This window comes from Saccharomycodes ludwigii, chromosome VII (genome assembly GCF_020623625.1).
Source record: "Saccharomycodes ludwigii strain NBRC 1722 chromosome VII, whole genome shotgun sequence".
NCBI lineage: Eukaryota > Fungi > Ascomycota > Saccharomycetes > Saccharomycodales > Saccharomycodaceae > Saccharomycodes > Saccharomycodes ludwigii.
The window spans coordinates 543,965-556,714 of NC_060206.1; the positions used below are offsets into that span (position 1 = coordinate 543,965).

Here is a 12,750-nt window from a genome sequence, read left to right on the forward strand (position 1 = left end):
AAAAATTAATTTTGATAAAGAAACTTTACATTATTTATTTATTTCCGTTGGAATTGTCTTGTTGCATTTATCCATTTTTTTTTTTTCCACTTAATAGATAACAAAAAACAAATAAGATTAAAAACAAATAACAACATCAAACGAGCATAATCCAACAATGACACTAGATAGGCAACATCGGCCATCTGTATCTTCCTCTAGGTCATCTTATATCTCAGATAATAATGACCCATGGGATGATGACCAATTAATAGCCATTCCAAGTTCGATAGCTTCTTTCCATCATCCACACCCTGAATTAATGCAATCCGTCTCTTCGACCTCAAACCATCTATCACCATATGGAAGTCTCTCAATCAATGATGTTGATGATATATCTTCACGTACTCACCATCAAAACCAGCAGCACCATTCCAACTTCCACTTTTTCACCAATGAACAAATCGAAAACGCAGAAGGATTCACCTCTACAGTTGAAAATACTGACTACTATACAGATAGCAACAATATTTTTGATAACGAATTAGGATACACACATGGCGGCAGTAGCGCTATAACCCAATCGAATGCTAGTTTGCGTTCCTCTTTACTAAGTTCCGGGAGCGGTATTCGACACCATACCTATGGAGCAACAGCAAATACTTCAAACGCAGCTTTGGTAAGGAATTCTAGCTCTTCAAGTTCAGCTTCAGTGAATTATGAATCACAAGAAAGAATTCCATCCTTACATGACCACTTTGCGGGCAATAACAACATTATTGGACGCACAAATAGTAATAACAGCATTGATGATACCGGCTCTGGGTCTGGTGTTGATTCCAATAATGAAGATGAAGATGATAACAAAAACCATAAATATCATCTGTTTGATGCTAGCAACAAGTTATTAGCCCCTAAATACCACGATAAGTTTTTTGCTGCCAAACCAAATTGCCAAGTACAGAGATTTTACATTGCCGAAGAGGATTTGGTTGTTGGTATAGCGGGATACAAAATCAGCAAGCTTCGACTAATTTTGTATTACTTACTATGTTTATCTACTCTGGGTATTGGCTATTTAGTTTTTAGATGGTTTCCCCGTTATAAAATTAAACTGATAGGCAGCAACCAGCCCTTGGGGAAAGCTGAATTTGTGGTTGTAGAAAACGAATTGGGTGAGGTCACCACTGTTGCCGTTGAAAGAAAATGGTACAATAGATCTTTGAACTCAGTTTTAATCTCTCCGGAAAATGGAATTTATGACAATATCGATTTGCCTATTCTAATTTCTTTTCAATATAGATTATTTACTCTAATATATTCACCTGTAGAAGATATTTTTAGAACAAATAGCAATTGGATCGATCGTAGTTGGCAAAATTTGGAAAAATGTAAAAATGGATTAACCAACAACGTCCACGGAGATCGTATTTTATCCTTTGGCAAAAATGAGTGCAATTTGAAGATTAAATCTATACTAGAACTAACTGTTAATGAGGCTTTACATCCATTTTATATTTTTCAAATTTTTTCGATTATATTGTGGTCTTATGATGACTATTACTCTTATGCGATTTGTATTTTGATATTGTCTGTTTTATCCATAGCAACCACCGTTATTGAAACAAGAAAGAGTTCCGGGAAACTAGTGGAGATGTCCAACCTTAATTGTTTGGTCCGTTGTTATCGTGATGGGTTTTGGATTACTACTTCTTCATCAGATCTAGTACCAGGTGATATTTTTGAAGTCACCGATCCTGAATTAGACGCGTTCCCATGCGATTGTGTTTTACTAAGCGGCGAAGTATTGACCAATGAATCAATGTTGACCGGTGAGTCTGTTCCTGTGTCTAAAACTCCAATTCCTTCTGAAAATTTAATGGCCCAACTTTTAATTGATTTTGAAAGCTCCAAGCTTTCTCCTCAAGTTTGCAAAAGTGTTTTATTCAATGGTACTAAGTTAGTCCGTGCAAAACCAGACCCGGAAACTCATATATCTATTGCGATGTGTGTCAGAACGGGATTTTCCACTACAAAGGGTAGTTTGATTAGATCAATGGTTTTTCCATCGGTTTCATCCGCTGCTCAGTCGAACGATATGCAAAAGGATTCTTTTAAATACATTGGATATATGTTTATTATTGCTATGCTTGGCTTCACAATATCAGCCATTAATTTTAAGAGATTAGGTCTATCTAAAAACGTTATCATTGTGCGTGCATTAGACATTATTACAATTGTTATTCCACCTGCATTACCGGCAACATTAACTATTGGTACCAACTTTAGTCTAGGAAGATTGAAGGAAAAATTGATTTTTTGTATTTCCCCCACAAGAATAAACATTGCTGGTAAATTAGATGTGATGTGCTTTGACAAAACCGGGACTTTGACTGAAGATGGACTAGATGTCAGTGGTGTCAAAGAATTGAATGTTAAAAATGGTCGGTTTAATCCACAAACTAATGTGTTTGAACAGATCGAAAATCCAGTTTTCAAAATGATTTTGCAAACGTGTCATTCCTTGAATTATCTGGAAAACGAGGGACTAGTTGGTGATCCGTTGGATCTTAAAATGTTTGAATTTACTAATAGTAAATATCATGAAGATAATGCTAACAATGATTGTTGTTTCGTTGTTGATGGTGATAAAAAGGTGCTAAAAGTTTTTGATTTTGAATCTACACTAAAAAGAATGAGTTGCTTGGTGAGTGATGTTGGTGGGCGTATGTGGGGGTTTTCCAAAGGTGCTCCTGAAGTCATTTCAACCATTTGTAAACCAGGTAGCATACCACACAACTATGAGCAAACTCTAAGGGAACATACACATAATGGTGATCGTGTTATTGCTTGTGCTGCTAAAAAAATTAGTAGCAACACAGTCTCTGCTGGTATAAATAGATCTAAGGTTGAATGTGACTTGGAGTTTTTAGGCTTTGTTATCTTTGAAAATAAACTGAAGGCCAAAACTACTGAGACTTTATCTGTTTTGAAGGATGCAAACATTAGAACCATTATGTGCACCGGGGACAATATTCTAACTGCAGTCTCTGTTGCCAAGGAATGTGGTTTGTTGCCATCAGATCACCGCTGTTACATTTCTATTTATAATGAAGAGGCCAATGAAAAAGTTTTATGGCAAGATGTAGATGATCCTGAATCTTTCTTGAATGAAATCACTTTGACCCCAGCCTTAGGTACAACCCCAAAAAATTATTCCTTGGCAGTTACCGGTGATGTTTTCCGTCTAATGTTTCAAAAAAACGCCGAAATTGAAGAAATGGGGGCAACAGCTGCTGCGAATGACAGTGCTCAATTTTTATTTTCTGAAAATTACATCCAAACAGTACTACTGAAGAGTTGCATTTATGCTAGAATGTCGCCCGATGAAAAACATGAGTTGGTTGAACAATTACAAAAATTGGATTATTGTGTAGGATTTTGTGGTGACGGTGCAAACGATTGTGGTGCGTTGAAGGCTGCTAATGTTGGTATCTCTTTGTCTGAAGCAGAGGCGTCTGTAGCTGCTCCCTTTACCTCCCAAAATTTTGAAATTAGTTGCGTTTTGGATTTAATTAGAGAAGGCCGTGCCTCTTTGGTAACCTCCTTTGCATGTTTCCAATATATGTCCTTATATTCAGCGATTCAGTTTATCACTATAACAATTTTATATGGACGTGGATCCAATTTGGGTGATTTTCAGTTTCTATTCATAGATTTGTTTCTAATTGTTCCGTTAGCCGTTACCATGTCATGGTCTAAACCATATCTGGGACCTATTGTAAAGAAAAGACCATCTGCAAACTTGGTTTCTCGCAAGATTATTTTTCCATTAGTTAGTAATATGATTATTGTACTGGTTTTCCAGCTTATTCCCTGGGCACTTATTCAAGATATGAAGTGGTACATTAAGCCTGTTGTAGGTGACCAAGATACTGTGAATAGTAGTGACGATACAGTATTATTTTATGTTTCTAATTTCCAGTATATTATGATTGCTGTTGTATTAAGTTTGGGCCCACCATATAGAGAACCAATGATGAAAAATGCTTGGTTTATAATCAATGTTATAGTTGCTCTTTTAGTATGCATTTGGTTTATGTGCCTTGATCCAAACTCATGGTGGGGATCTTTAATGCAATTAACCAAAGTCCCTGTTAACTTTAAATGGGCAATAATCTTTTGGGCACTATTCAATTATTTAATGCACATTGTTATTCCTAGAAAACTGAGAACATTGTTCAAGAAGAAACAAAGTAGCAAAAAATATAAACATTTGCTGCTAAGGGAACGTACTTTATCTGTGTAATCTTTTTTTATAATTTTTATTTCTCTCCTCTTTTACAGAAAAGGAAAATATTATTATATTTATAGATATATAATGTTTTTAAATCTTTCTTGCTTGTGACGCGTTTCTCATGCTTAAAAAACAATTCCATAAAACGCCTACAGATGAACTAAACACTATCTGAAATTGCCTTGGAATAAATGAAAAATTGATTAACTGAACAGCCGGCCAGACAGCATAATTTGCCCCCAATGTTGATACATAAATGTCTTTGATTTTCTCTTTAAAAGTGTCATCATTTCCATGTTCCATGATATAATTTGAATAACAAAAAAAAGAGTATAAAGAAACAGGAGAATAAACCAATTGGTCTGATAAAACTCTTTCAAAAACTTGAACAACAGATGGATCATCTGTATATAAAAAATTTAAAAATTTATACCATGGACATTGAAAAAAAGAAAGAAACCAGCCCCAAAATGTAAAACAAACCCAGCGATGAAAATCAAATTGACTGCGGTAACAACTATTATTATCATTGACATTTTCTGATATGACTGGCCTAATGCTCTCCACAGTACGCAATGGTTCTAAGTGTAAATCATCCATATCATTATGAGTGCTATAGTCAGATGCTGGGCGGTTATAATTATCCCCATTGGCAAAACGACTTGCAGAAATGTATAATGTCCTTGAATATATTATTTGGGCTAGAGCATCTGATATTCCAAATAAAAGAAAGTTTGTTAGCATATTGGCAAGTAGCGCTGATTTATTATAAACATTTTTATACCAAAATAAAAAACTGCTTACTAGCAACGATCCCCATATGGTTAATATTAGCCAATGGACAATTGAGGCACCATAAATCACAGGTACATTGAAATGTATGGTATCCAATCTATGTTTGAATTTTGACAAGTAATAATAAAATTTATATGTTAATTTTTCCTTAATTGTTATATTTGTTGAATCTGAATTGTTATGTGATACATTGTCATTCGTAGCATCGGTATTTTCATAATGTATTATTATTTGATCAGATCCAAACAGTTGGATAGGCATTTTTTTTTTTTTTTTTTTTTGTCTTTTGGATTCAAATATATTTATTTGACTATGTCTTTTTTTATTTTTGGAAAGGTGAATTTCTAGGGATTTTTACAATTTGATTGATATTAAGAAATTGTCTGCTTTTGACTACACGAAAACGCCATGATATTTGATTATTATTTTTTTTTAATTTTTTTTTTTAATTTTTTTTTAAATTAAAAAGCCCTTTATTTGGGCTATATACATAAAATGTTAAATAATTTTGGTTTTGTGACATTATATGCACCTGTACATGTTTTAGTTTTTGAATTTTTTTTTGTCTACAACATCGATCTAAGAAAAAATAAGTTTGTTTTTTGTTGTAAACAACATTGGCTCTCTGCCTTTATATTTAACCCACAAAATGATCGTAAAAGATACAATTTTTATTTTATTTCTGTTATTCTTGCCTTTTTCCCTGTGTACATTTTTTTTTTTTTTTTTTTTTCAATAAAGAATTTCCATAATTATTTTCTTTCTGAAAGAATTTTGTTTGACGTTGTTGAGTTAGCGCACTTTATGACAATTTGACATTTAGCACAACATTTTACTGGTTTAAATTATCGAATCTTTTAAACTTTTTTTTCTCTTTATTTTTTTTTTTTGTTTTTTTTTTTTTTATTTATCAAAATCTTTATTTCATCTAACTTCGATACTATCTAAAATTCTCAGCCTATTTCCCATCATATTTTACTTTTTTTTTTTCTCGATTACTCTTTTTTGTAACTTCTCAATTAAACTGTATTACAAAGAACCAAAAAAATTAAGGTATAATAACATCAAGTAGTCACCATGTTGATTCCAAAGGAAGATAGAACTTTGATTCATAAGCAATTATTTCAAGGTACGTTACAATTACCCTTTATAAGTTATATATAGATAACTTGACTCTAAGTTAAAAGAGAGGAGCATCAAAACATTTCTAAATTTGATAAAGTGTGTGTGTGATACTAAAAATAATCTCCAAGTTTGCCATGTATAAGGATAATTTAAAAATTATAATGATTAATGATTTTCAAGTGTTATATCGACAGGATATATGAATGTCTGTTGTAAAAAATAAAAATTAGGGTGCATATCGAGAGTTTATTAATGGTTATGTGTTGCTGTGTATGCTAACAGCTTTCCTATAAAAGATTGATAGATTTTAGAAAAAGACATAAGAATTGAAAACTGGGAAGATCAATTTAAAAAAAAACAATTCAAAGATATTGTATCTGAAAATAAACCTTTTGACAGTTAATGTGATTAAAATAGGAAATTTGAATTAGAAAAAAAAAGAAAAACTTTCCACAGAATTGATGGTGGGAAAATCTTATTACTGGAAATTTGGAGAAAGTTTCAGCAAATGTAGGCTAAAAAATGAGTTTATTTTATTTTTTTATCATCGCATTATGTTTGCATTTTATCTCATGCACATCACACATGTATTACTAAATTTTTTTTGAAGAAAGATACTCCAACTCATTAATTAGGTTAAATTTTTACCTTTTTACTAACTTTTAAATTTTTATTCAACTCTATTAACTTTCTTTTTAATGGGCCATGTTTTTTGGAACTTAGGAAGAATAGGATTGGACAAATAAATTTTATATAGAAGGTGTTTTGGTTGCCAAGAAAGATTACAACCAAGCCAAACATGAAGAGGTTGACACCAAAAACTTGTATGTCATTAAGGCTATGCAATCTTTGACTTCTAAAGGTTACGTTAAGACCCAATTCTCATGGCAATACTACTACTACACCTTGACTGAAGAAGGTGTTGAATACTTGAGAGATTATTTGCACTTGCCAGAAAGTGTTGTTCCAGGTACTTACTTGCAAAACAACGCTAGTAACCCAAGACAAGCTAAGAGATACTAAGCTGTTTTTATACCAATAGTATAACTTCAGTTTTTTTTTTTTTTGCTTAACTTTAATCTTTTGACAAAGATGGTCTCAAAAATATAACTCTATATTTCTATTATAAGGTATATAAATTTTATAATAATAATAAGTATTTTATTCATTATACATAGCTTAATATTTGTCGAGCTGACGAGTGTAAAACTGTGCCGAGTTTTTATGTGCCGAGTTTTTATGAACCGAGCAAAGTGGAAAAATGTTTTTTTAATTTTATTATTTTCTACAAGTCCGAGATACCGAATTCTTGCAATATATTTTCGGGTGGGTGGGTGTTTTGATCAAGGACCAAAATTTTTTTTTTTTTTTTAAAAAAATTTCAGCTTAAATTTTAAAGCTGGCTCAAAAAGGAAAAAAAAGTTTTTTTTTTTTTTCCCGGCACTTTTCCATTCTTCCAACAAGCATATCTGCTAACTTCATATCTGCTAACCCAACTCTACACATACTCGTTTTCAGAAAGAAACATCAAGCAGGGAGTAGTTTTGTATATTGTCACTCTCATATTATATTTTTTAGATTATACACATGGGCAAGAAGATTATAAATTATGTTGGCGGGGACAACTTACCTTTATATTCAACACCAGAACAATCATTGGAAGAAAGTAAACAACAAGAAGAAGAAGAACGTAGAAGAAAACTAAAATATGACTTATACATCCAAAAACAGCAACAAATTCGGCGCAAAGAGATTCTAAAAAAACAGATGGAAGCTGCTGCTGCAGTTGCCTCTTCCTCGTCCGCATCATCATCTCCCGTATCAACAAGTAGAATAAATAGCTTAAATAGTGAAGTGAGCAATCATAATGGTATGCCTAATTCACCAAGTAATAAACCAGCTTCAGTTGCGCCTTACAGACTTTCTTCTTCAAATATTAATTATACTGATAGCTACAATGGTAGCACAGGCAGTGTCAATACAAACAATAGTGACAGGCCACTGCCGCCTCCTTGTAGAACAAGACCGCCTCCGGATATATCAAACTGCTCAACACAACCACACTCTATACAAAAAACTTCACCGGATACTACAGTTGCTGGCAAAAACAATAATAGTGAGGCTGTCGCCGAACTGGCAACCAATTTATTTCATAGATTCGATGTTAAAAAGTCAGGAAGGTTATCAGTTAGTGATTTACAAAAAGTCTTACAAAACGATGATTCTTCGCCCTTTGGTTTTTCGTCAGTTGACTCCTTAGTGAATTTATTCGGAGTCAGTCGATTTGGTAGCCTAAATTTAAATGAGTTTATATATATGTATCATAAGATTAAAGGTTGGAGAGAAATTTATATTGCATGTGATGTAAATTTATCGCATACTTTAACTGTTTTAGAGTTTTCTCAAGCCATCAAAGATATGGGGTACAGAATCTCAGTTGAAGTTATAGAAAACTTGTTTGATCAGTTTGCGGAATACAAGGATGGAACAAAATGTTTAAAGTTTGATAAATTTGTAGAAAGTGTTGTTTGGTTGATAAGGTTGACGAAAGTTTTCCGGAAATATGACGAAAATAGTAATGGGATAGCTATAATTCATTACAAAGATTTTATTGATATTGCGTTGTATCTGGGTAAATTTTTACCTCATTGATAGTTGGGTTAATGAGATGTGACAAAGGGTATAAAACCTAAACCCTTTATTTTTGGACGATTGCCATTACTAGGTTCATCTTTAAGATATATATATATATGTGTTTAAAAAAGTCAGCTATAGTTTAATAAAATAATGATATTTTACTTGTTATTGTAGCTAATATGTCTTCTTTAAATAGTGTATGACATTTATCTTTTTTTTTTTTAATAATTGCTGTCTTATAGACGGTTTTGTTGCATTTTAACGTAGAATTTGCAATGAATTTTTATCCAAAACGGCGAGGGGAAATGTCAGGTTGATAAGAAATGGTAATTTTGTGTCAGTGTTAACTTTTTTTTTTTTTTTTTTTTTTTTTTTTTTTTCCTAATCCTGACAATTAGCTACCTTAAAATAAAATATTATTGCCAGTTATTGAATCGTCATTTTCTTTTCCATACAGTAACTAGAATTCTATTAAACATATATATATATATATATGTTTCAATATTGAGATCCGAATAAAACTAGACTACAAAAATCAAACAAAAAAAAAAAAAAAAAAAATGACTGAAACACCAATATTTAATACAAGTGTTATCATTGAAAACCTCAAAAATGAAACTACTGGTAAACTTTTAAATGCCGAAAAAGAACTTGAAATATCTTTCATTAAACAGCAAATGCTTAAAAAGCAACAAGAAAGAAGTAGGTTATTCGACAAATTAAAAATAACTATTCCAGAAAACAATTCTCTGGAAATAAATGACACAAGTATGGGACAGGAAACAAAAAACTCAAAGCCAATTCAAAAAAAAAAATATCAAACCGTTACCCATGCAACTGATTCGTTGCCCTCTTATGAAGAAATAATTTCCAAATCAACAGAATATAAAGACGAACAGCTAGATAATTCATCGCAAAGCACTGTGGGCTTGGTTGTTTTTGCCAAAAACGACAAAAATCAAGCAGCACCTAGTGAAAAGTTAATTTCTGGTATGAGACAAAATCCAGAAATGTTAAACTCAGATTTAGCTGCTGTGGAAGTTGGAACCAAAGCAAATACTGAAAATTCCCTCCCAAAAAATGAAGATGTACAAGAAAGCAAAAATGTTTTTGTGGTTGCTGAACCATTAGATTCGGATAGATTGGTGGGTATTGGAGAATTGCCATTACAAAAAATGAAATTAACAGCTAGAAATGGCGCCTATTTTAATCTAATGGTCGTCGGTCAAAGCGGTTTAGGTAAAACAACTTTCATCAACACTCTTTTTGGTACTTCTATTTTGCCCAATATTTGGAATCAAATAGAAAGCTTAATGAAAACACCCAATGTTACTTTTAATAAAACTACATCGATTGTTAGGCATACAAGCATTTTGGAGGAAAAAGATATTTCCTTGAAATTCACTGTTATTGACACTCCTGGGTTTGGTGACTGTTCGAATAATTCATTTTCATGGGAGCCAATCACTAATTACATTGACGAACAATTTAGAAGCTATATGTTTCAAGAAGAACAGCCAGACAGGAGTCCCATAGAAGACAGAAGAGTACATTGCTGTTTGTATTTCATTCAACCCTCAAACAAAGGATTAAGCACTTTAGATATTGAGAGCATGAAAGAAATTTCCAAAAGAGTGAACTTGATCCCGATTATAGCTAAAGGCGACGGTTTGCTGCCTAAAGATTTACAGATTTTTAAAAAAACAATCAGAAGTATTCTCCAAGCTCAAAACATAAAAATATGTGAATTTATTCAAAAGGAAAAAGACCCAGGTTGTAGTTTAATTTTTAAGGATTTCCCCTATTCCATCATTGGATCAGAGTCCAAAACTTTAAATGAAGAGCATAAACTAGTATATGGTAGGAAGTACAAATGGGGTGTTTCGGAGGTAGAAAATGAAAAACACTGTGATTTTGTTAAATTAAGAAATGTTTTGATGAAGGAAAATTTGGTTGATCTTGTCTTGAGTACTGAAGCTTATTATGAAAAGTGTAGAACAAAATTGTTGGAAACTAGAATTTTGCAAGCTAAGGATAGTTTGATCAACGTTTCTGGTGTGAAGAAAAAAGATGAGGAAGTGATAAATATTGGTATTACCAAAAAAGGATTATCTGAGTTGGACTTTGATAATTTAAATTCAAACAAATTGGACAATTATAAGTGCTACTACATTTTTGATAAACTGTATATGGATGAGTTGGTAATCGAATGGTCTCCGATTTTTATCCATAAGCAATGGGAAGCCAAGCAAAAATTCAATGAAATTGTTTTATTGGAGGAAAAAAAATTTAAAGATTGGAAAAAAGCTTTATTTAATAGACAAACAGGGTTTAATATCGAGATTGAAAATTTGCATAAGAAAGTCAAATTGCTCCAAAAAAACTGTCAAGAGTTGGAAAAAAACATTAATATGTCAAGAGAACTCTTCAACCATCCGCACAAACTAGCAATGAAAAATCCCATTTTGGCCAAGGAGCTTTCGCCAAAATTGTATCACAATTAACATATATATATATATATTTGTATGTATATGTATATGTATACAAAATTTGAAAAGTTATTTATGCCTTGTAATTTATATCATTTAAATATTTCAAGTCAACAACCGGACGTTCACCCGTAGCAGTGACTCTGGCCAAATGTCTCAAGACCGGCTTGTCAAAATCAAAAGTTATCCCATGTTGAGTTCTTCTATTATCCCAGATAACAACGGAACCAGGGGTATGGTGTGCTCTAATTTGCAAATCATGGGTATTTTCGACCAATCTGGTTAAAAAGTCTAAAAGAACATCACTTTCACCCCTTTTTAGTCCAACAATTCTTTTAGAAAATCCTTGGTTGACAAATAAAATTTTTTCCTTCAAAACAGGATGTTCTCTAACCAAGGGATGAACGCTTTCAACTGGTTCCCTACGGATAATACCACCTTCAATTCCTGAAAATTGAGCTTGTCCCTTACCTGTATGCACAACGCTCAAAGTTTCCAAAAACTCTCTAAATTTGGGAGATAACCTCTTGTAGGCTTCTACAGTATCGGCAAACAAAGTATCGCCCCCAGACCCTGGACTGTCGATGTTTAAAAAAAAAGTATAACTGGCAGGTTGCAATTCAAAAGTGATATCAGAATGCCATGTTCTTATCCCGGCAATTTGTTTCACAAACTCATAATCTTCTTCTATTGGTCTACGATAAACTACATGGATCTCTTTAACATCTTTTGGATGACCAGAAGTTTGATGAGTATGTAAGGGACCAAAATATTCTACCAATTTGGCAGCAAATTTAGGGCCTTTACTAGCCAAGTCTTGATCTCTGAAAATTAATACACCTCTCTTGGCAATCAAGTAAGCCAATTCATCTTTGGCCTTGTCATTGTCGATCAAACTACTCAATTGTAAACCAGTAATTTCCGACCCCAATTTTGGACTCAACTTGGTAATCTTAATTTCCTCTTTTTCATCCTTAGGAAATAGATTTGGTAAGGAGGTGTCTTTAACTCTGGTGCCTGGGTCCTCATATTCGAAAAACTCATACGGAGGATCTTTTTCTTTTCTGTCCCAGGTTGGTAAGAAATCTGGATAACTTGATAACTTATGGTACTTTTCTGGAATTGTGATAAAACCTGTTTCATCTTCATTATCTTCTACAAAATATGGATGCCCAGCAATTGGACCAAGCTTAGCAGCAGATAATTCTGGTGCAAAATGTTTTTCTACAGTCATACCGTTTTTTTTTTATTTTAACTTTAAGTTTATATTTAGATTGTTTCTCATTTTTATTACTATAACTTATATAGACATATAAACAAAAAGTTTAAAGAAATCACGACTTTGAAGAATACACTCAAAACTGCTTACCGTTTATATACCTTTTATGATTTAAACTTTGCAATACATTCATATGTCACATATTCAGA

The 12,750-nt window shown here is 32.5% G+C and overlaps 6 protein-coding genes across 6 annotated transcripts; 4 read left to right on the forward strand and 2 right to left on the reverse strand.

The window, feature by feature from the left end:
* Positions 1-157: 157 nt before the first annotated feature.
* Positions 158-4,288, forward strand: YPK9 (putative acid anhydride hydrolase; the record flags this gene model as incomplete). Its single annotated transcript, XM_046081168.1, has 1 exon — positions 158-4,288. One exon carries the CDS (start codon positions 158-160, stop codon positions 4,286-4,288), a length of 4,131 nt encoding a protein of 1,376 aa, XP_045932822.1.
* A 78-nt stretch (positions 4,289-4,366) lies between these two features.
* Positions 4,367-5,332, reverse strand: SCDLUD_005231 (uncharacterized protein; the record flags this gene model as incomplete). Its single annotated transcript, XM_046081169.1, has 1 exon — positions 4,367-5,332. One exon carries the CDS (start codon positions 5,330-5,332, stop codon positions 4,367-4,369), a length of 966 nt encoding a protein of 321 aa, XP_045932823.1.
* Positions 5,333-6,148: 816 nt separating this feature from the next.
* Positions 6,149-7,219, forward strand: SCDLUD_005232 (40S ribosomal protein eS10; the record flags this gene model as incomplete). Its single annotated transcript, XM_046081170.1, has 2 exons — positions 6,149-6,200; positions 6,957-7,219. 2 exons carry the CDS (start codon positions 6,149-6,151, stop codon positions 7,217-7,219), a joined length of 315 nt encoding a protein of 104 aa, XP_045932824.1.
* Positions 7,220-7,783: 564 nt separating this feature from the next.
* PEF1 (Pef1p) lies at positions 7,784-8,848 on the forward strand (the record flags this gene model as incomplete). The annotated part of the gene is made up of 1 exon (XM_046076992.1): positions 7,784-8,848. One exon carries the CDS (start codon positions 7,784-7,786, stop codon positions 8,846-8,848), a length of 1,065 nt encoding a protein of 354 aa, XP_045932825.1.
* Positions 8,849-9,393: 545 nt separating this feature from the next.
* SPR3 (septin SPR3) lies at positions 9,394-11,337 on the forward strand (the record flags this gene model as incomplete). The annotated part of the gene is made up of 1 exon (XM_046081171.1): positions 9,394-11,337. The coding sequence occupies one exon, from the start codon at positions 9,394-9,396 to the stop codon at positions 11,335-11,337; it is 1,944 nt and encodes a 647-aa protein (XP_045932826.1).
* A 58-nt stretch (positions 11,338-11,395) lies between these two features.
* On the reverse strand, positions 11,396-12,556 carry SCDLUD_005235 (TauD/TfdA dioxygenase family protein; the record flags this gene model as incomplete). The annotated part of the gene is made up of 2 exons (XM_046081172.1): positions 11,396-11,895; positions 12,508-12,556. 2 exons carry the CDS (start codon positions 12,554-12,556, stop codon positions 11,396-11,398), a joined length of 549 nt encoding a protein of 182 aa, XP_045932827.1.
* Between the last annotated feature and the right edge of the window lie 194 nt (positions 12,557-12,750).